At 36.5% G+C, this 23755-nt stretch overlaps 1 protein-coding gene across 4 annotated transcripts in view; it reads right to left on the bottom strand.

Annotated features, from left to right (window-relative positions):
• BBS9 (Bardet-Biedl syndrome 9) overlaps positions 1–23755 on the bottom strand; it is a 503584-nt gene that overhangs the window by 272908 nt on the left and 206921 nt on the right. For all 4 annotated transcript variants that reach the window (XM_011950130.1, XM_011950131.1, XM_011950132.1 and 1 more), the window contains exons 10-11: positions 7108–7289; positions 2755–2831 (exon numbers count right to left, since the gene is read on the bottom strand). In XM_011950130.1, coding sequence (XP_011805520.1) covers positions 2755–2831; positions 7108–7289 — 259 coding nt within the window. The remainder of the gene's footprint in view (positions 1–2754; positions 2832–7107; positions 7290–23755) is intronic.

The raw sequence follows: 23755 nt of genomic DNA, 5'->3' as shown, positions 1-23755 counted from the left end.
CTGGGGATAGTGGCTCACACCTGTAATCCCAGCATTTTGGAAAGCCGAAGCAGATGGATTGCTTGAGGTCAGAAGTTCAAGACCAGCCTGGCCAAAATGATGAAACCTCGTCTCTACTAAAAGTACAAAAATTAGCTGGGTGTGGTGGCAGGCACCTGTAATCCCAGCTACTCGGGAGGCTGAGACAGGAGAATCGCTTGAACCCAGGAGGCAGAGGTTGCAGTGAGCCAAGATCGCTCCACTTCACTCCAGCCTGGGCACAGAGCGAGACTCTGTCTCAAAAAAAAGCGGGGGGAGGGGAGGGGAGGGAAGGGGACCTTTTTTTTAACCAGTGCATATCATAAACTAATTCAATAGGCATTCTTTGAGTGTCAGCTTGCGTTACCTGCTCCCTCCTCTTAAATAATACATAGTATAATATAATACATAAAACACTTCCCTTATCACTTATAACTTGTTTTTTAAAGTGATACATTGGTAGGGGAAAATACTCTATGATAGAATAATACTAAGGGGTGACATATTTTCTAATAATATCCATATGAATTCTTGGGACCAATAAAAATTATGTCTCTATCCAACCAATGAATATGATCCATTGTGCTTTTTCACTTGAAGTATTTTTAACTAGGAAAAACTAAGCCACTTCCAAGCAATGGGGATCCTATGATGTAATGGGCATCGGTAGAATTCAAAATTGAGAAATCCATGTTCTACTTATGGCTCCACAGGAAACCATATTTAAACTATGATCCAGCTTCTCAATCAGGAAGATGGGACAGCAATGCTTATCTCCTCTAAGAAAGGCTCCATTCTAATATAAATTATATTACTTTTTTTGAGATGTGTTTTCATAGTAACGATTCAAAGTAAACTATTAATCTACGCTTTGTGCTCTAATAATACCTAAAATCCAGGAAATATTTTACATTTAGCTATCCACAAATCTAGAAAAGAAATCAACATCTCCTGTTTCCTGCTCATTTCAATCCATGACTAAACACCTAGACACTTCAAGGACAGCAGTCCTTTGGGAACATAAAACTATAGCAAGAAAGAAATGGCTATAAGAAGACGTCATGGCACCAAAGCCACATAAATTATAGGGCTAATTTTTTCCAATGAGATGAATATGATACTCTCAAGAAATCTCTTCAGAAAGAAAAAATAGTAACACAGGGAAAATGAAGCTGGAAAGAGACACCTACTTAACAGGAAATAGCATTCAGGGTTACCAATAGGGAAATAATACATTATAACATAGTGCTGCTACATAAGGCATTTTCCTACAAAGACTAAAAGTTCCTAAAAAACAGAAAGGGAATTCCTCATTCCAAACAGCCTATGTTGAAGAGAACCTATAAAAACTTATATAAGTTGGCCAAAGGAAAAAAAAAGTCATTTTCAGAGCAAGAAAATACGTGTGCATTTGTCAGCTAACTAAGCAGAAATGTTCCACTTAGACTACACCCTTCAGGTAGAATGAAAAATGGTGTGTGCTGAATGGCCAGTGTTTAAAACAGTGCCTCTACTATGTGACTCAGCTGAGTGAATGTTTCTTTCATATATAGTCCTACTTTTTGTGTACCCAATTTACTATACTATCCAATGTTAATGTGATTTTTATCACAAATTGGATTGGCTGTTTATACTAAAATTAATCTTTTGACACTCATGATATATATTTTAAAGTATGCTCTGATATCTAAATAATGAAGACACTTCCCAAGTAGAATTATATGATATAAACTTCAAATATGGTAAAATGAGTGAATTCAACCACTTTCCTAAATTGATCATCTGTTGGTAGAAACACAGATAAACTGCAGTCAGTGAGACATAATCAATCACATCCTAACAAGTGCTTATAGAAAACTAAGTGAGGAGATGAAGTAATATAATCAAGAATAGTCCTCCTTTCATCCTTTCTGTTTCTCAGTTGTATTAATTCAGTCATTCATAGAGCAAATGTATATTGAGCACTCATTATTTGGCAAGCACTAAGGATACAGCAGTGAACAAGACAACTCATGGACATAGATGGTTGTGATAATGATAATGATTATGATGATGTTGATGATTATTATAATGTTGAAAGAAGTAAAACGTAATTTGATGATGACAATCATAACAATTATCATAACATTCAACAAAGTAGATTATATTATTTATTCCCATTTTGCAGATGAGAAAATTGAGATTAAGAAAATTAAGTACCTTGTCTTGTGTCACACAGATAGAAATAGGGGGAAAAGTAAGTATTGGACCAACTGTATACTCTTAAGCTACCCTACCACCACTACCACCATAATGTATTAAAGACTAGAAATCATCAAACCTTGAGCTAGGCCACTCACAAACCTTATCTCATTGAATCTCCAACAAAAATCTGGTAGTAGGGTCAGTATTATTCAGCTACATTAGTATTATGTCAATGCTATGGTACTATGAAAGTTTGAAAAAAAATTTTTTTAAGTAGGATTCGAACTAGGGCAAGAAGCCCTTCTACTGCTCTCTCTCTCCCCACAACTCCACTTCTTTTTAAAACAGAAATCCTGCCCAAGGAGTTCCTTGCTGGCACTAAGGGGTTAGGGTTACTGATGTTTTTATCTAGAAAGTAACAAGGCCTACCATTTGTTATCCTCCCTGAAGTATCTACTTGGAGCACCAAACTTTAAACCAATGCATTTTGTTCCTAATTCATCAGAGTTTACCACTATTATAAACCCCTTTAAAATCTGCAAGTATACCTACAGAAACTGAATCAAAGTTAGGAGAAACCACGACAGAAATGTTCAAGTCATCTTCTTTCTCAGTCATGGGCCAAATACCTGTGATTTAAAAAAAGAAAAAGTATTTAATCATAAAGTAAAACCTTCTGTATATAGTTTTTCTTTAAAGGTATGTCTATAGCACATATAAGAAACAACCCCATAAACATACTCACGAGTTGAAAAAACTAATGCATTACAGCATTAGAAGCTTGATGCTAATTCTTTCCCTCTATAATATGGTTAAAAAAATTGTCTTTTTCTGAAGATATTAGCTAAGACGTGAGCCATTGACTGACCAGCATTAGGAATTTCAATGCCCTCTCTTTAACTACAAGTGGAAGCCCAGATCAGTACAGCCCTTTTGAAGGTAAGTTGGCTAGAACTATCAAAGTGGAAAATGTACATATCCTGTGACTTAATTCTACTCCCAAGAATGTATCTAATAACCACAACCATGCCCAAGGAGGTCTCTAATTTTAGTAGTTACTTTTTCAGAAATGAAAACAATCTAAATATCTATATATATATTAACAGGCTAATTGTTAAATAAATCATGGTATATCTGTACTACGCAGTGTCCCAAAGTCATAAATAAGAGCGTTGTCCATCTTTACATGCTGATATTTTAAAAACTCCAAAATACGTCTACTAATTTGTAAAAGGCAAGATGCAGTACAATGTATCTAAAATGCACATATTTGTGTCAAAACAATTACATAAACATGAATATTTTCTAGAAGAATACACAAAAACTCTTGATAAGGATTGCCTTTAAGGAGTGGAACTAGGATCTTGGGTTGAACCAAGATTCACCTTTCATTATTTATCCTTCTAGTACTGAATTATTTTTACCATATATATGTTATTTTCATAATTTTAACATGTTATATTGCATAATGAGATACTTATTCATAGTATCAACAACAAAGATCTTAAACAAAAAAAAATTTTTAATTATATATTTTTTTATATATACACAATATATATCTCAAACTATTGGCTGCCTACTTAACATGCATTCTTCCCTCCTCCCTCTGTGTATTGGAGCCCTAATTTTGTTGAGCTATTCACCTTCATCTCAGAGAAAGTCACCCCTCCCAGGCTCCAGGGTCAAGTCCAATCATGGTGATTTCCTTCCACTGACCATTTGTTGTTTTAGGCATGAACATGGGACTTAATCCTGGCAGATGGAAGGTAAGGGAAGTTGGGAGTGGAGAGAGCTGGCACATGTTTCTGGGAAAGCTATTCCTCCCTAATAAGAGGAGAGACTCGGGAGAAATAGCCTGATGGTTCTTCCCTAGAAATCATATCTGCACGTAACACCTAGAATTGCTGAGATCACCCTGTGACCCTGAGAGGAAACATCCCCCACACTCCGAGGATGGCTGACTGAAAATACGAATCAGCTGTCTCACCAAAAAAGGAACTGCCCACAACTGCTATCGGGCATTCCCACCAAACTGCACAATTTGGAATGGGAATTTCCATAACTTAATGAGAGTACAAATGGCTATTCATTGCCCATCCCAATAACCATTCTTCAATTCTTCTTTACTTAAAGCCCAACTTTATGCTAAGCAACAAACTACTGAGCTAAGTCATGTAATTTCCCAGCCAGTTTTGCAGCTTAGAGTGGCTGGTGAGATGTAAATAGGAGCTATTCAGGGTGTGGCTTCCAAGAAAGCTCCTTCAGGGGGCTGACTCAGCAACAGATGTGAGGGCAAGAGTTCCAAAACCCATGCTGGACCAATATATGGCCCCAAGATAGAAGGAATCAAGAGTCCCTGATGACTGTGGAACTGCCAAGCCAACCCTGGACTGCCCATCACTGGGCTTCTTTTGCAAGAAAAAGAAAGAAACCTCTATCTTACTTGGGTATCCTGTGACATGTAGCCAGACAGAATCCTAAATGAACAATGTCACAAAACACAAAAGATGCTACTACTCAGTGGTATCATCAGCTTAGTTATCCCGGACATTTCAAATGGGGTGCAGACTTTCGTTTATATCCCCACGTCTTACTGCTATCTGTCCCTTTCGGAAGACACAGCTGTATGGACACCTATCTCAATGTTGCACCCAGTCCTTCATACTCACGCCAGGCAGACAACATGATCAACTATCTAAATCATAAATAAAATTCTGTCTTTGAAAGTTCCTACCAGTAGATGTTGTTGACTACCAGTAACAAAAATACTAGGCAGGATTCACATTAATGAGTTGAGTATGAATAGCTTCAGAATCCATAAGCCATACAGAAATTATTACTATGATTTCATGCTTACAACATACATTCCTCTTATAACTTATACACATAAAATCAGCTTCAAAAACACTTTTATTACAGTAGATAATATACACCATGTGTACAACAAAATGTACTCTTTAAACTGACTTTAAATTTTGCTGCAACTCTTCCTTTGAAAACACTTTTAAAAGCTTTAAATACTGAACACAACCCACAAGACTATGAACATTTTTTGTAAGTTAAAGCCTCCATACTAAAATAAGTGACATTAAAATGAATAATGGGGTCATCAAAAAGTTCAGCGTTTTAACTTCTCATAATAAAGAGAAGCTAAAACTGTAATAAAACAATTTTGTGCTTTTATATAATTACAGGTATTTTAATAAACAAACATACCATGGTTTTATAAGGGTATAAGATACTAAATTTTTTTCCATATCTAGAAATAAAATGTTTTAAATACCTCTCAGTTTAAAAAGTTTCCCTTTGTTTCTTTCCCAGAAATAAAACTAAATGATGGTGGCATAGAAGGAGCAAGGAACTTCAAACATTAATTAAAAATTAAGGTTATGTAAATCATGCACTTTGCACCTAAGTCTGTGGGTGTATCCCTAACTTAATTAGCAGTTATTTTAAGACATACCGAAGAATCAAGGTAATGACAAGTAAAACAGCCTAAACTTTCTCACCCACAGTCATCACTATAACCACTAAGAAATAACTTTTAGCTGTAAGGGATTTTCTGAGAAATTTCATATTCAATTAATGTTAATCAAAATATTATTGGCACATTACTGTGGAAAGGGCAAAATCTCAGGACAAAATTTGAAATGAAAGCCATATTATTTAATGAACTCTGGAAATTTCATGTTTCGTGCCTATGCCACTCTTCCCCAACTATATTTTTAAATAACAAAACAAGACTTATAATTCTATTAATCCCAAAATGCTAGTAACAAAAATTGAAAAAAAAATTGTATACTGCCATATGACACATTCAGTTTTAACCACTCTCTATTTGACATGGCGGCGCTGACAACAAATAGGTTTTTAAGTAATTGTAGGTACTTGAAAGACCTGAACTTCACTGGTTTACTCTCAAAACTTTCTAAAAGAATGTGTGAAATCAAAGCATAATAACTTTATCTTAATATTTGTATTTTTAAAATATATTATCTCAGTTCCTCAGGACCAGAGGAATACAATGTTGGTAAGTAACATAGACTCAAAAGTACATAAATCTAGTAAAATGACTGGATCAGGATTAAGATTGGCTCTGTTGTTTTGGTTGGCTTTTGATGCTCTGCTTCTTTTATTATTCCTACTTGTTTTAACATTTCTTTTATGTGAAAATAGTCCATATTTTTTCTCATTAAAAAAATACTTTTACCTGACCCTGAAAAGGGAACTTGAAGTAATGCTTTTCACATGTCCAACTCAAACTGCAGGATTAGTGTTGTGTTTCTCCTTTTAATTTACAAAAAAAATTATACCCTTGTGAGTCCCAAAGTAAGATAATATTGAGTTATTCAAAACTCAGGAACTGAAAATATCATCAGCCTCTGAGTCATTAGAAATCAGCATACTGCAAGCTACACACCATTTGGATGGTTAATTAACTACAAACATAAATTATGTCACTAAGCTGCAAATGACTACATTTTTAGTAACAAATGGTAGCTCAAGTGCTTTGCTTTCTTTTAAAAGAAGAACTAAAGTTGTTTCAGGAATATCAGAGTTAATAAATGACCACTCTAAATTTTAATGCTCTTCTCAAGGCCTAAAGCCACCACCCAAAGAAGTACTTCTTCCTTTCTTAGCACGTAAAGAAAAAAACTAGATAGTGCTGTCCATGAAACATTAACAACAAAAGCATTTTCTTAATTAAAATATGTTTTCAGAAGCTATAACATACAAAGCAAACATAAAGATCTTGTGTACTAAAGAGCAATATTGTTTTTACAAATATGACTTTAATTAAGCCTAGAGGAGAAAATTAACAAATATACATAATAATATCTACCTACAAGATAATGTGAATTTCACAATGAATACTAAAATACTAAAAAGCTGCAAATGAGATACCTTGTGATTTGTTAACATCTTTAATGATTTTCTGAAGTTCTTTCATTTCTACATCAAGTTCATCATAGTTTAGTTCTCGAGATTCAACATTTGGAGCTTGGAATAGAGAAGGATCTGTCCCCAGGTATGAACACTGCAAGTGACCATCATCACTCAGAGTGACTATCACTCCCTTTAAATCACTACAATAAGGAAGAGAAAATGAGACATAATTTTAAATTTCAGTAGAGTTAGTCTTGACCAACTACATTTTTACTCAATTCAGCATCAACACACCATTAAGAAAATAACTATATATCTATTTCTAAAGTTTTACTTCAAAGACTCAATTCAAATGTTTCAAACATGATTTGTATTTACAGAAGTACTCCCAATGTTAAGGTCCACTAAGGCAGGGGAAAAAGTTTAATTATTATAATAGCTACCACTTTTGGGGACCTAACTACAAAGCAAATCCTGCTCTAAGAGCATTTTAAGTACTGTCTTTAATCCTCATTCCAGCTACCACTTGGCATATCCGTAATAAACATGTGAACACCACTTGTGGAGGTACAATGGACCAAGAGATGGAGCTGGGCTGCTGGCTGGCTGAAGACCAGGAATGAGGCACAGGAGTGAAGACAGGACAATCAAGGGGACAGAATAGTAAACAAAGTTGATACGGGAAGCCATCAGAGGTCTTGCAAAAAAAAAAATGTGGCCCCTGGTGTTTCCTCATCCTTTTCCCTCTCTACCCTTAGGATTCACATTTGCCCTCTTTCCCAGGTCCTCCCATCACAGCTTCCTTCACACGCTCTCCTACTTGAGTGGCTCTCTGGTTTGTTCTCTCTTTCTCTTCACTTTTAGCTAGAAGTAGCCAATTGTCCCATTTACTAGCTCTTTCTCTATCACTGTTTTCATTCTCATTATCTTTTTTCCTCGCCATTCTTTTACTCTTCCTTCTCTCCTAGGCTCCCTGAGGTCTATTTTACTCTAGAAATTAGCCATAATATACAAATTATGGATAATTTTAGCACACCATTTTTTTAAATTTGTAAGTTTTTGTGAACATGTCATAAAAAGAAGCTGAGATGAATACTGTATTTGCTTCCTCCCTAAGTCTGCCAGAAAAACAAAAAAATTCAACATCGTCATAAGCTGTTTTGAGTTGATACATAATGGATTTGTTTGACTCACTTTTGTTTGTTAGGTTTTCTACAAAAACTTTTGATTTTTTTAAAGTATTTTCTACTCTGTTCTAAAGGTTAGATATTAATCAAAAATAATAAATTGGCACAGTGGCACATGCCTGCACTCCCAGCTACTTGATGAGGCAAAGAATTGCTTAAGCCCAGGAGTTTGAATCCAGCTTGGGCAACATAGCAAGACCTTGTCTCTAAAAGTAAACAAAAACAGAAAAATTATGAGAGAAAAGAGACTTTCAAATGTTGCTATTCATCTGAAGAAAAGGACATAAAGTATATAACAGATAAGGCATGTAAGAGTCTAGGCTTATTCAGAATGAACAAAAATGTTTAAAACTTCCCAACGGTGGATCATGGCAGGTAGTCATTTCATTAATCTAAAAGCTTAACTAGGTTGGGAGTAGATACAACCATTGCTCAGTTCCGCCCATAAGATGGCCACCAGCATCCACTTCACCACCTGCCTTAAACACAACATTGCAATACACATCGTCTCCAGGACTCAGGTATAGTCAGTGACATGCAACCCTGTCGTATGGCTTGAGAGGAATAAAAAAATAGATTGTTGTCACTGGTTCAACAGCTAAAGAATTAGACTAGGACTCGGGAGACTTGAGCTCTAGCTCTGATGCTGCCCCTATAGAGCTCAGCCAATTTGGGAAAGTTTTTCTAAATATTCTTTATCTGTAAAATAAGAAGGTAAGACTAGATAATCTTCAAAAACTTTAAGTTTTATGGTTGCTTCTGTCATCTACCCCTCAGAAAACAAATACTGCAAAAATGGAATGATCTTCCTAAAGTATGAAAAGCAACCCCAGAGAAAGGTTTGAGCCTTTCTTTGCTGGTAACTGAAGCCACCTAGTGGCCATGGAAATCCCAACTTTCAGCTCTGACAAGCGCATTTCCAGAGAGCAAACCTTCCCTTCCCTCTGAGTTGTGACTGTGGTCTGTTCCCCCTTCTAGCCAGCCCCACCAAGGCCTACGAACCCAATGAGTCCTCAGGAAACTCAAGGGTGCTAAAGCACAGACCTCTGGGGTGGCTTCTCAGAGAATGTGAGATTCATCAGTTCTTTGAATTCAAACAGGCATTTCCATTTCATCTTCATCCTTTGAACAGTCCCTCACACAGAAAAGCTAGCATTACCCAATACAAGTATTCATCCCTATCTAAATTGATTTGGTCTTTGAGGTGAAAAGTTTATTACTAAATCAGTTTTATTCCACCAGTTTAGATAGCAAATTAAATACAAGGCATTTATCTAAAAAATTATCTGAATCTATGAAGTTTCTGAGTTCAGATAGGAAGAGTTTGGATAATAGAGAATACATATATTTCTTCAGACTCTCTAAAAACACTTTTTACTGGTATTTCATGTGTCCAAATGGTAAAGAGAGTAGCCAGGGTCTTCCCTCACCAAAAGAACAAATTTCACCAGAATGTCTTGACAGCTAAGGTAATTACAGAACTTAAGCAATTTAATTTTTATAAAAACAATGGGAAAAGACATTATAGGCTGGGGATAGTGGCTCACACCTGTAATCCCAGCATTTTGGAAAGCCGAAGCAGATGGATTGCTTGAGGTCAGAAGTTCAAGACCAGCCTGGCCAACATGGTGAAACATCATCTCCACTAAAAATACAAAAATTAGCCAGGTGTGGTGGCAGGCACCTGTAATCCCAGCTACTCGGGAGACTGAGGCAGGAGAATCACTTAAACCCAGGAGGCAGAGGTTGCAGTGAGCCAAGACCATTGCACTCCAGCCTGGGCAACACAGCAAGACTCGGTCTCAAAAAAAAAAAGACATTATAGCTTATTTGTTTCTTTTTATGGCTTAGTAGCACTCCCTGATTATTAGTGATGTTGAGCACTTTTTAATATGTTTGTTGGCTGTTGCATATCTTCTTTTGAGAATTGTCTATTCATGTCATTTGCAAAGATAGGAAACCAACCTAAGTGCCCATCAACCAATGAGTGGATAAAGCAAATGTGGTGAATACACACCATGGAACAACTCAGCCATAAAAAAGAATGAAATAATGTCTTTTGCAGCAACTTGGATGGAGCGGGAGGCCATTATTCTAAGTGAAGTGACTTAGAAATAGACAACCAAATATTGTATGTTCTCACTTACAAGTGAGAGCTAAGCTATGAAGATGCAAAAGCATAAGAATGATGACATGGACTTTGGGGACTGGCAGGAGGGGATGGTTGGGAGGGGGTAAGGGATAAAAGGCTATATATTGGGTACAGTATATACTGCTCAGCTGACAGGTGCACCAAAATCCCAGAAATCACCACTAAAGAACTTATCCATGTAACCAAAAACCACCTGTACTCTAAAAACTATTCTTTTTAGATGAGATTCCTAGAGTAGTCAGATTTGTAGAGACCCAAAGGTGAATGGTGGTTTCCAGGGGCTGGGGGAGGGAGTTGAGAGATACAGAGTTTTACTTAGTAAAGATGAAAAAGTTCTGGAGATGGATAGTGGTGATGATTGCACAGCAATATGAATGTACCTAATGCCACAGAACTGTACATTTTAAAATGCTTAAAATGGTAAATTTTATGTTATGTATATTTTATCACAATTTAAAAAAACACATAGCACCAAAAAAAGGGTGAATGAATAAATTTCAAAAATCTGTATTAAGAATGATAATATAGTATGTAATTTGTTTAGGGACATTAAAGCCTTCAATCCTGTATTTCTTTATCGTTTTCTTTTTGTTGTTATTGTTGTTGTTGTTTTGAGATGGAACCTCACTCTGTTGCCCAGGCTGGAGTGCAGTGGCGTGATCTCGGCTCACTGCAACCTCCACCTCCCGGGTTCAAGTGATTCTCCTGCCCCAGCCTCCCGAGTAGCTGGGATTACAGGCGCCCGCCACCACAACGGGCTAATTTTTGTATTTTTAGTAGAGACAGGGTTTCGCCATTTTGGCCAGGCTGGTCTCAAACTCCTGACCTCGTGACCTACCTGCCTTGGCCTCCCAAAGTGCTGGGATTACAGGCGTGAGCCCCGCACCCGGCCTCTTGTTTTTCAAAAAAATTCAATAGTTTTTGGGGTACAGGTGGTTTTTGGTTATGGTTTCAGGTTTTAGATTTAAGTCTTTGATCCATCTTGAGTTGATTTTTGTGTAAGGTGAGAGATGAGGATCCAGTTTTATTCTTCTACATGTGACTTGCCAGTTTTCCCAGCCCCATTTATCGAATAGGGTGTCTTTTACTCAATTTATGTTTTGTATGCTTTGCCAAAGATCAGTTCGCTCTCAGTTTGGCTTTATTTCTGGGTTCTCTATCCTGTTCCATTGGTCTATGTGCCCGTTTTTATGCCACTACCATGCTGTTTGGGTAACTACAGCCTTGTAGTACAATTTGAAGTTGGGTAATGTGATGCCTCCAGATTTGTTCTTTTTGCCTAGTATTGCTTTGGCTATGCGAGCTCTTTTATGGTTCCATAAGAATTTCAGGATTGCTTTTTCTAGTTCTGTGAAGAATGATAACAGTATTTTGATGGGAATTGCGTTGAATCTATAGATAGCTTTGGGCATTATGGTCATTTTCACAATATTGATTCTTCCCATCCTTGAGCTTGGGATTTGTTTCCATTTGTTTGTGTCATCTATGGTTTCTTTCAGCAGTATTTTGCAGTTTTCCTTATAGAGCTCTTTCACCTCATTGGTTCAGTATATTTCTAAGTTTTTTTGTTGGTGGTGGTTTTTTGTGGTGCATGTGTGCATGTGTGTGTGTGTGTGTTTGCAGCTGTAAAAGGGACTGAGTTCTTCATTTGATTTTCAGTTTTGTTGTTGTAGTGTATAGCAGTGCTACTGATCTGTGTAAATTGATTTTGTATCCTGAGACTTTACTGAATTTGACCTAAGAGCTTTTTGGATGAGTCTTTAGGGTTTTCTAGTCATAAGATCATACTATCAGCAAATAGTGACAATTTGACTTCTTCTTTTCCAATCTGGATGTCCTTTATTTCTTCCTCTTGTCTGATTGTTCTGGCTAGGATTTCCAGCACCATGTTGAATAAAAGTTGTGGAAGTGGACATCCTTGCCTTGTTCTGGTTCTCAAGGGAAATGCTTTCAACTTTCCCCCATTCAGCATGATGCTGGCTGTGGGTTTGTCATATATGGCTTTTATTACTTTGAGGTAAGTCTCTTCTATGTCTATTTTGTTGAGAGTTTTTATCATAAAGCTATGTTGGATTTTATCAAATGCTTTTCCTGTATCTATTGAAATAATCACATGGTTTTCGTTTTTAATTCTGTTTAAGTGATATATCACATTTATTGATTTATATATGTTAAATCATTCCTGCATCCCTGGGATGAAACCCACTTGATCATAATGTACTACCTTTTTGATGTGCTGTTAGATTCGGTTAGCTAGTATTTTGTTGAGGATTCTTGAATTTGATGAAAATTTTAACAATATTGTTCCTGTGGGTTAATAAGTAAGGTTTTATGAATGACAGAATGTTATGCTGAAAGGAACCATCAATTAAATCCAATACTGTGTACCCTACTGCTTCTGTCTTAAAAGCAGAGTTAACATTGACAAAATCAAGGTCTCTGAATTATTATTGGTCTGTGAAGTGCATCAGCTAAGCTAAGTCACTAGAATAATGTACTTTATGAAGAATCAAGGTCAAAGATATTACATTCCTAGGACATTTGGTTATTTTGCAATTTCAGCAATGGGGCATGAAATTAAACAACAGAATTTTGCTCAGGAATCTGTAAATAATGATTTTATCACTCAGTAAACAGATTCCTTCCTTAACAAATACATTGAAGCAAAATTCCAGATGGATTTTTAAAGTTCAATTTAAACGTATGAAACTACAAAAATATTTATCTCTCTTTGAGACTGTAAGAAAACTTTTGCTATAAGAATGCAACGGAGGAAGCTACAGATGAAAGGATCTCTAAATTAAACTACATTAAAATTTTGAACTTGTTATAGGCTTAAGAATACAACATAATAAAACAAAGGACAAACTCAGAAAACATTGGCAACCAATATAAAATACAACATTTTAAGTTAAACCATGTGAAGTTCCTGATAATCAACTGGTTTTGACCTATAAAAACAATTTTATAGACCAGGCACAGTGGCTTACGCCTGTAATCCTAGCATTTTGGGAGGTCAAGGTGGGCAGATTGCCTGAGCTCAGGTGTTCAAGGCCTGCCTGGGCAACATGGTGAAATACCATCTCTACTAAAATACAAAAAAAAGTTAGCCAGGTGTGGTGGCGTGCTTCTGTAGTCCCAGCTACTTGGGAGGCTGAGGCAGGAGAATTACTTGAACCAAGGAGGCGGAGGTTGCAGTTAGCCGAGATCATGACACTGCACTCCAGCCCAGGTGACAGAGCGAGACTCCGTCTCCAAAAAAAACACAATTGTATATGTTAAATCTAATATGTAAAGAATTCTTACAAATCAATGAAAATAATATTATACCCAACAGAAAAAGGTTAAAGACCATCTATAGACAATTCACATATAACATTAATACAGTCAATAAATAAATGGAAAATTTTTCAAAATCAAAAAATGTATATTTTAAAACTATTTTTAAAAACGTATATTTGATTAACACCCCAAACTAGCAAGAAAATTGTATTTAATAAAGTGTTCAGCTGTTATAGAAGACACATGGAGACAGAAACTCTTATACACTTTTGATACCAATGTAAATTTTTTAGAATCCTTTTAGAGAACATTTTAGAAAAATATATCAAAAACCATAAAAATACTATTGTCTTTTATGCAGTAATCTACTTTCACGGTTATTTTAAAAATTTAGAAACAACCCAAATGATAAGGGGGGAATATTTTTTAATTGTGGTGTATCTATAATAGAATGTTTAGAAACCATTAAAAATCATGTCTTATGAAATACCTGTTATCAGAAAAAATAATAAATGTAAAAGCAAAATACAATACTGCATGTACATTTTATTCTGTTTATAAATATATATGTATAAAACACAAATTAGGAAAAATACCTAAATGTTAATAAAATGGTGACGATCTCTAACTAGTGAAATGATGAGTTATTTTCATTTTGTCTTATAGTTACAAAATAAGAATAGGGCCAGGCACCGTGGCTCATGCCTATAATCCCAGTACTGTGGGAGGCCAAGGCGGGTGGATCACCTGAGGCCAGAAGTTCGAGACCAGTCTGGCCAACATGGTGAAACCCCATCTCTACTAAAAATACAATAATTTGCTGGGAGTAGTGATGTGCACCTATAATCCCAGCTATGCGGGAGGCTGAGGCAGGAGAATCACTTGAACCCGGGAGGTAAAGGTTGCAGTGAGCTGAGATCGAGCCACTGCACTGCAGCCTGGGCAACAAGAGCGAAACTCTGTCTCTAAATAAATAAATAATAGAAGGAAAACCTTATTTTTTTTAAGAAAAAAAAGTTCTATTTTCCTTCCCCAGAGACTAGTTTTGAATCACTAACTTAAAAATTAAATATTTGTGGGATTAAAAACATTTAACTAGTTTTATTTTTCCAACAAAGCCAATCTATAATATGTGTAACATGAAATTATTTGAAATATAGCTCAATAGATAGAAAATAAATGGTTTCTTTCATGTCCTAATGCATTAAAACAAATGAATACTAGTTTTAAAAATAAACAAAAAGAATATGCATTGGACCTAATGTTCTCTTGTTTGGCCTCATTTTATGCAAAATAGGAACATTTTAGGTTATCACATTGTCAAAGTCTGGTTTTTACTACTATATACAGATACCAAGGAAATCTTAAAACCCTCAATAGTATTTATTGCACCCCAAATTGTATTCTACCTCAGTAAGGAGCATATGATTGAAAGGCATTTCCCTTCAAGTGCAGTCAGCCACACTCAGTTCACACAGCTCTTCCTCAGTCCCAAAGTACTAGACATGGGCACTTGAATATATTTTAATCAATCCACCATCAATCATTTAAGACATTATTATCGAGCATCTTCTATACAAGAGAAGCTATAAAGGCAAAGAAGACATGATGCTTGCTGTATAAAAAACTTTGGTCTAATCGGAAGGACTTCAAACTTACTTTAAATAAAAGCAATTGCAATCCAATGTGGTAGACAGAGCACAGTAGGAAGAGAGTACAATGGCCCTACATGAGAGAGCAGAGCAAGGCTTCACAGGGCAGAGGATGCAAAAGCTGGATCTTGACCTACAAGTAGATCCTCACAGATGAAAAACAATGGAAGAAATAAAGGCTGAGGACTCCAGCCTTGGTGACCTCATTCAGTCTTAATGACTTTAAATACTTTCTTCATGCCAGCTCCCACCTCTATTTCTCCAGCCAGACAGGTACATCCAGCCCCCTACTTGACAGCTACACTTAGAAGGTCAACAGACATCTAAAGCTCAACATGGCTACCCCTGAGTTCCTGATTTGGCCCCACCTTTCCAACTCAAAGCTACCCTCCTGCGTCTTTCATATTTCTGCTATTGGTAACTCCATTCTTTAAGGTGCTCATCCAGAAAGAACCTTAGAGCCATCCTTGACTCTCCCTCCCTTTTCTTTTTCTTGCAACCACATAAAATTCATCAGCAAACATTGCCAGCCTTACTTTTTTAAATATGTCCAGAATCCAGCCATTTCTCACCAAGAACACTACTGCACGCATGAAACAAACATTTCTTTTTTGTTGTTTCTTCTTCAGAGACAGACTTTCACTCTGTCACTCAGGCTGGAGTGCAGTGGCATGATAATGGCTCACTGTAAATCAAACTCCAGGGCTCAAGTAACCTGCCTCAGCTTCCCAAGTAGCTGGGGACTACATGGTGCATGCCAGCATAATTTTTTTGTTGTTAATTTTTTTGTTGTTGTTAGAAATAGGGTCTTGCTATGTTGCAGGTCTGGTTGTGAACTCCTGGCCTCAGGTGATCCTCCTGCCTCAACCTCCCAAAGCACTGGGAATATAGGTATGAACCACCACACCAAGTCTAACAAATACCCTTTAATCTGCCCTGGATAACTGCTATTAACCAGTCTCTCCACTTCTATACATGTGCCTCTACAGTAACTTTCCAACAAAGTAGTAAAAATATTCATGTTACCTTACAACTCTCCAGTGGCTCCTCTGGCACTCATAACGAAAACTCAAGTCCTTACAAGAGTCTTCAAGGCCCTACATAATACGTTCCTCCACCTCATTTTCATTTTCTATTCTGCCAGAATAAAAAATGAAATTGTCTATCCCAGTGGTAGGAAATTGAGTTCCAGGAAATCTTGCCACTGCAGGTAAAGTGTTCTGTGGTCCCAAATAAACTTGAAAGAAAGTCTAGGCCACAAGAACCACAATTCCTGGGCAAGTCCTAGTGCTTCACTGGGCTCAGTGCCAGTGGACATGGAGGGCAAAAGACTTAATAAGACACAAGATTGGGCAGCCAAGGGAGTGCTTGCACCACCTTTCCCTCAATGCCCAGCAAAGTAGTGCACAGCTCTGGAAAACACCCCTTCCTTCTGCCTGAAGAGAGGAGAGAGGAAAGTAAAGAGTACTTTGTCTTGTAATTTGGATGACAGCTCATCCACAGTAGAATAAGACACTGAGCAGAGACCTCAGGTACTCATTCAAAGTCCTAGCTCCCAGATGACATTTCTAGACATAACCTGGGCCAGAAGGGAACCCATTGCCTTGAAGTGAAAGATCCACTCAAGGCAAGATTCATTACCTACTGATTGAAGAGCCCTGAATAGTCAACAGTGGTAGCCAGGCAGTACTCGTTATGGGCCTTGAGTGGAATTCAGAGAAGTGCTGGCTTCCAGTTAGCACATTTCCAACTGCAATGGCCATGGGGAAGACTCATTCCGCTTCAGAAAAGGAGAGAGAAGAGTAAAGGGGACTTTGTCTTACAGCTTAGGTACCAGCTGGGCTGCAGTGGAATAGAGCACCAAGCAAGCTCTTCAGGTCCCCAATTCTAATCCTTGGCTCTCGGACAGCAAGCATTTTAGGACCTGCCCTGAGAGGGGAACCCACTGCTTAAGCCTGGCAGCATTCATCACAAGTTGACTGAAGAGCCTGGGGCTTGAGTGAATATCAGCAGTAGCCAGGCAGTACTCACTGCAAGCCTAGGAAGTGGTAGCAATGGGGAGAGACTAATGGGAGGGGAACGGAGGGGAAAGGAAGGGGTGGGGGAGGGGAGTGGAGGGGAGGGAAAAGAGTGGGAAGGACATTGTCTTGTGTCTTGAGTACCAGTTCACTCTACTGAAACAGAGCACCAGGTAGATTCCTAACTTTCTGATTCCAGATCCTGGCTCCCAGAGAGCATCTCTGGACCCACCTGGGGGCATAGGATATTCATTGCCCAAAAGGGAAGGACACAAGCCTGGCTACCTTTACCATTTGATGATTGTAGAGTCCTAGAGACTTGAGCATATGTAAGTGGTAGACAGGCAGTGGTTATGAGAGGCCTTGGATTAGAACCAGTACCTTCTGGCTTCAGCTCTAACCCAGCATACTCCCACTGGTGGTGGCCACAGGAGTGCTTGTGTCACTACTCCCCCAGCTCCAGGAAGCACAGCATAGAGAGAGAGAAACTCTATTTGTTGGGGAAAAAGTAAGAGAAGAAAGCAAGAGTCTCTCCCTAGTAATCCAGAGAATTATTCTGGATCTTATCCAAGTCCACCAAGGTGGTACCACTATAAGAGCCACAGTGTTACTGGGCTCCAGGTGTCCCCTAATGCAGATATGGCTGCAGTGACCCAAAATCTACATTGTAACACCCAAGTCCCTCTGAATACCTTGAAAGCCTTCAGAAAAAGGGCAGGTACAAACAAACCCAGATTGCAAAGGCTACAATAAATGTCTAACCCTTCAATGTCCAGTCACTGATGAACATCCACAAGCACCAAGGCTATCAAGGAAAACATGACCTTACCGAATGAACTAAATAAGGCACAAGGATCTAATCCCAGAGAGACAGAGATATGTGACCTTTCAGAGAAATCAAAAGAGCTGTTTTCAGGAAACACAAAGAAATTCAAGATAACACAGAGAAGACATTGAGAATCCTATCAGATAAATTTAACAAAGACATTGAGATAATTTAAAAGAATCAAGCAGAAATTCTGGAATTGAAAAATGCAACTGACATAATGAAGAATGCATCAGAGTGCCTCACCAACAGAACTAATCAAGTCGAAGAATTAGTAAGCTTGAAGACAGGCTATTTGAAAATATACAGTCAGAGGAGACAAAAGAAAAAATAATTTAAAAACAACAAAGCATACCTACAAAATCTAGAAAATAGCCTCAAAAAGGTGAATCTAGGAGGTATTAGCCTTAAAGAGGAGGTAGAGACAAAGATAGAGGTAGGAAGTTTACTCAAAGAGATAACAACAGAACTTCACAAACCTAGAGAAAGATACCAATATTCAAGTACAAGGAGGTTACAGAACAGCAAGCAGATTTGACACAGATAAGACTACTGCAAGATCATTAATAATCAAACTCCAAAAGGCAAGGATAAACAAAGGATCCTAAAAGCAAGAAGAGAAAAGAAACAAATGCCTTACAATGGAGTTCCAGTATGTCTGGCAGAAAACTTCTCAATGGGAACTTTACAAGCCAAGAGAGAGTGTCATGATATATTTAAAGTGGTGAAAGAAAAAAAAAAGAATTTTTCCTAGAATAGTATATCCAGCAAAAGTATCCATCAAACATGAAGGAGAAATAAAGATTCTCCCAAACAAAAGCTGATAGATTTCATCAACACTAGATGTGCCCTACAAGAAATGCTAAAGGGAGTTCTTCAATCTGAAGAAAAAAAAAAATGTTAACAAGTAATAAGAAATCATCTGAAGGTACAAAACTCACTGGTAATAGCAAGGACACAGAAAATTACAGAATAGTACAACACTGTAATTGTGATGTGTAAACTACTCTATCTTGAGTAAGAAGACTAAAGATGAACTGAATAAAAAATAAGAGCTACAACAACATTTTAATACATAGATAGTAAAATAAGATATAAAGAGAAACAATAAAAGTTAAAAAGCAGAGGGACAAAGTTAACTGTAGAGTTTTTATCAGTTTTCTCTTTCTTTGATTTATTTGCTTGTTTATGAAATCAGAGTTAAGTGTTCATCAGTTTAAAATAATAGGTTATAAGATCATATTTGCAAGCCTCATGGTAAACTCAAATCAAAACACATACAACAGATACACAAAAGATAAAGAGCAAGAAATTAAAACGTACCACCAGAGAAAGATAACTTTCACTAAAAGGAAGACAGGGGTGCAGGCATTGTGGCTCACGCCTGTAATCCCAACACTTTGGGATCCCGAGGCAGGTGGATTACTTGAGGTCAAGAGTTCAAGACCAGCCTGGCCAACATGGTAAAACCCTGTCTCTACCAAAAATACAAAAATTAGCCAGGCATGGTGGTACATGGTGGCCTGTAATCTCAGCTGCTTGAGAGGCTGAGGCAGGAGAATTGCTTGAACCCATGAGGCAGAAGTTGCAGTGAGCTGAGATCACACCACTGTACTCCAGCCTAGGTGACGGAGCAAGACCTCATCAAAAAAAAAAAGAGGAAGACACAAATGAAGAAAAGAAGGAAGAGAAGACCAGAAACCACAGAACAAAATGGCAGGGGTAAGTCCTTACTTATTAATAATGAAAGTTGAACATAAAAGTACTAAACTGTACCATCAAAAGACATACAGTGGCTTAATGATTTTTTTTTAAAAAAGACCCAGTGATCAGCTGCCTACAATAACATGCTTCACATGTAAAGATACAAACAGACTAATAATAAAAGGATGATAAAAGATATTCCATGCCAGTGGAAACCAAAGAAGACATGGAGTGGCTATATTTATATCAGACAAAATAGATTTCACAACAAAAACTATAAAAAGAGATGAAGGAAGTCATTATATAATGATTAAAAAACTCAATTAACCAAAAGACATAAAAATTATAAATATATATGCACCCAACACTGGAGCATCCAAATAAATAAAGCAAATATTACCAGAGCAAAAGACACAGATAGAACCCTGTAAAATAACAGCTATAGACTTCAGCACATCACTTTCAATATTGAACAGATCTTTCAGACACAAAATAAACAAAGAAACATCGGATTAACCAGCATTACAAACGAAATAGAGGTAACATATATTTACAGAACATTTCATCTAACGGCTGCAGAATACACACTGTTTTCTTCAGCAAATGGATCATTCTCAAAAACAGACAAAATGTTAGGCCACAAAACAAGTCTTAAAACATTCAAAAAACCTGAAATAACATCAAAAATATTCTCTGACCAAAATGGAATAAAACTAGAAATCAATAACAAGAGGTATTTTGGAAACTATGCAAACACATGGAAATTAAACAATACACTCTTTAATGAACAGTGGATCAACAAAGACGTTAAAAGGAAACTGAACATTTTCTTGAAATAAATGATAATGGAAACATAATATTCCAAAACCTATGGGATACTTTACCATTAAGTACTAAGAGAGAGCTTTACCACTATAAGCATCTACAGTTAAAAAGTAGAAAAACTTCAAATAAACAACCTAATCACGCATCTTAAAGAATCTGAAAAGCAAGAGCAAAAAAATGAATTTTTTTAAAAAAACTAGTAAAAGAGAAAAGTAGTAAAAGAGAAAAATAATAAACATCACAGCAGAAATAAATGACATTGAAAAAAAGAAAATAATACAAAAATCAATTAAAGAAAAGGTTGTTCTTTGAGAAGATCAACAAAATGAACAAACCTTTAGCCAGACTAAGAAAAAAAGACAGAATGCCCAAATAAGTAAAATCAGAGAATAAAAGAGAGACAGCACAACTTATATTGCAAAATTTCAAAGGATCATTAGTGGCTACTATGAGCAACTATATGCCAATAAATTGGTAAACCTAGAAGAAATGGACAAATTCCTAGACACATACAAATATACCAAGATTGAACCATGAGGAAATCCAAAACCTAAACAGACCAAAAACAAGTAATGAGATTGATGCCATAATAAAGTTTCCCAGTCAAAAAGAAAAAAAAAAAAAAAAAAAAAACAGGCCTGAGACCCAACAATTTCACCACTGAATTATACCAAATATGTTTTTAAAAACTAATACCAATTCTACTTCAATTATTACCAAAAAAAGAGGGGAAGGGAATACTTCCAAACTCATTCTACAAAACCAGTATATCCTGAAACCAAAATAAAGCAAAAACATATCAAAAACAGAAAATTACAGGCCAATAAAACTGATGAACATTGATGCAAAGACCCTCAACAAAATACTAGTAAAGCAACTTCAAAACGCATTAAAAAGATCATTCATTAGGACCAAGTGGGATTTATCCCTAGGATGCTGGCATAGTTCAACATATGCAAATCAATCATTGTGGTACATCAAGTCAACACAATGAAGGACAAAAACCATACAATCATTTCAACTGATGATGAAAAAAAGGTATTTGATAATATTCAACATCCTTTCATGATAAAAAAAAAAAAAACCCTAAAAAAACTGGGTATAGAAGGAATACGCCTCAACACAACAAAAGCTATATAAGGCAGACCCATAGCTAATATCATACTGAATGGGAAAAAATGAAAGCCTTTCCTCTAAGATCTGGAACATGACAAGGATGCCCACTTTCACCACTGTTATTCAACATAGTACTGTAAGTCCTACCTATCAACTGAACAAGACAAAGAAATAAAGGTCATCCAAAATTGGAAGGGAAGAAGGTAAATTGCCCTTGTTTGCAGACAATATGATACTACATTTGGAAAGAACTAAAGACTCCACCAAAAAACTATTAGAACAAATTCCGTAAAGTTGCAAGATACAAAATCAACACACAAAAATCAGTAGTATTTCTATATGCCAATACTGAACAATCTGAAAAAGACATCAAGAAAGCAATCCCATTTACAAAGGCTACAAAGAAAATTAAATACCTAGGAATTAACTAAGGAAATAAAAGGTCTCCACAATGAAAACTATAAAACACTTTTGAAAGCAATTGAAGAGGACAGAAAAAAATGGCAAGATATTCCATGTTCATGAATTGGAAGAATCAATATTGCTAAAATGTCCATACTACCCAAAGCAATCTATACATTCAATGATCTTCCTATAAAAATACTACTGACATTCTTCAGAGAAATAGAAAAAAATAATCCAACAATTTACATGGAAGCACAAAAGACCCAGAATAGCCAAAGCTATCTTTAGCAAGAACAACAAAACTGGAAGGATTACATTATCTGACTTCAAATTAAACTACAGAGCTATGGTGACCAAAACAGCACAGTACTGGCATAAAAACAGACACAAAGACCAATGGAACAGAAGAGAGAACCCAGAATCATCATTGTAGATGAATGTATTTACACTGAAATAATTTTTGATAAAGCTGTCAAGAACATATATTGGGGAAAGGACAGTCTCTTCAATAAGTAAGGCTGGGAATACTGGATATCTATATGTAAAAGAATGAAACTAGACCCCTCTCCCCATGTACAAAACTCAACTCAAAATGCATTAAAGACTGAAATCTTTTATCTCAAACTACGAAACTACTACAAAAAAACACTGAGGAAACTCTTCAGGACTACAACGAGATATAATCTCACCTCAGTTAAAATGGCTTTTATCTAAAAGTCAGGAAATAACAAATGCTGACAAAAATGTGAAGGAAAGGGAACACTCATACATTGTTGTTGGAAATGGAAATTAGTACAACCACTATGAGGAGCAGTTTCAAAGTTCCTCAAAACACTAAAAATAGAGCTACCATATGATCTAGCAATCCCACTCCCTGTTATATACCCAAAAGAAAGGAAATCGGTAGATTGCAGCACTATTCACAATAGCCAAGATTTGGAAGCAACCTAAGTGTACATCAAGAGATGAATGGATAAAGAAAATGTTGTTATATATATGCAATGGAATACTATTCAGCCATAAAAACAATGAGATCCTGTCATTTGCAACAAGGATGGAACTGCAGGTCATTATATTAAGTGAAATAAGCCAGGCATAGAAAGACAAAGTTTGCACGTTTTGGCTTATTTGTGGTGGCTAAAAATTAAAACAGTTGAATTCATGAACATAAAGATTAGAACAATGATTACCAGAGGCTGGAAAGGGTAGTGGGAGAAGGATGGATAATGGATACAAAAATATAAATAGGAAGACTGAATAAGATCTAGTATTTGCTAGCACAACAGGGTGACTACAGTCAATAATAATTTTTTGTACATTTAAAAATAGCTAAAGAGTATAACTTAATTGTTTGTAATACAAAGAAGGGATAAATGCTTGAAGTGAGGAAACCCCCATTGCCCTGTTGTGATTATTATGCATTGTAGGCCTGTATCAAAACAGCTCCTGTACGCCATAAATATATACCACTACTATGTGCCCACAAAAATTAAAAATAC

This window comes from Colobus angolensis, unplaced genomic scaffold (genome assembly GCF_000951035.1).
Source record: "Colobus angolensis palliatus isolate OR3802 unplaced genomic scaffold, Cang.pa_1.0 Scaffold302, whole genome shotgun sequence".
NCBI lineage: Eukaryota > Metazoa > Chordata > Mammalia > Primates > Cercopithecidae > Colobus > Colobus angolensis.
Note: the sequence above shows the minus strand (reverse complement) of the source record. Positions and strands in the feature narration are given on the sequence as shown.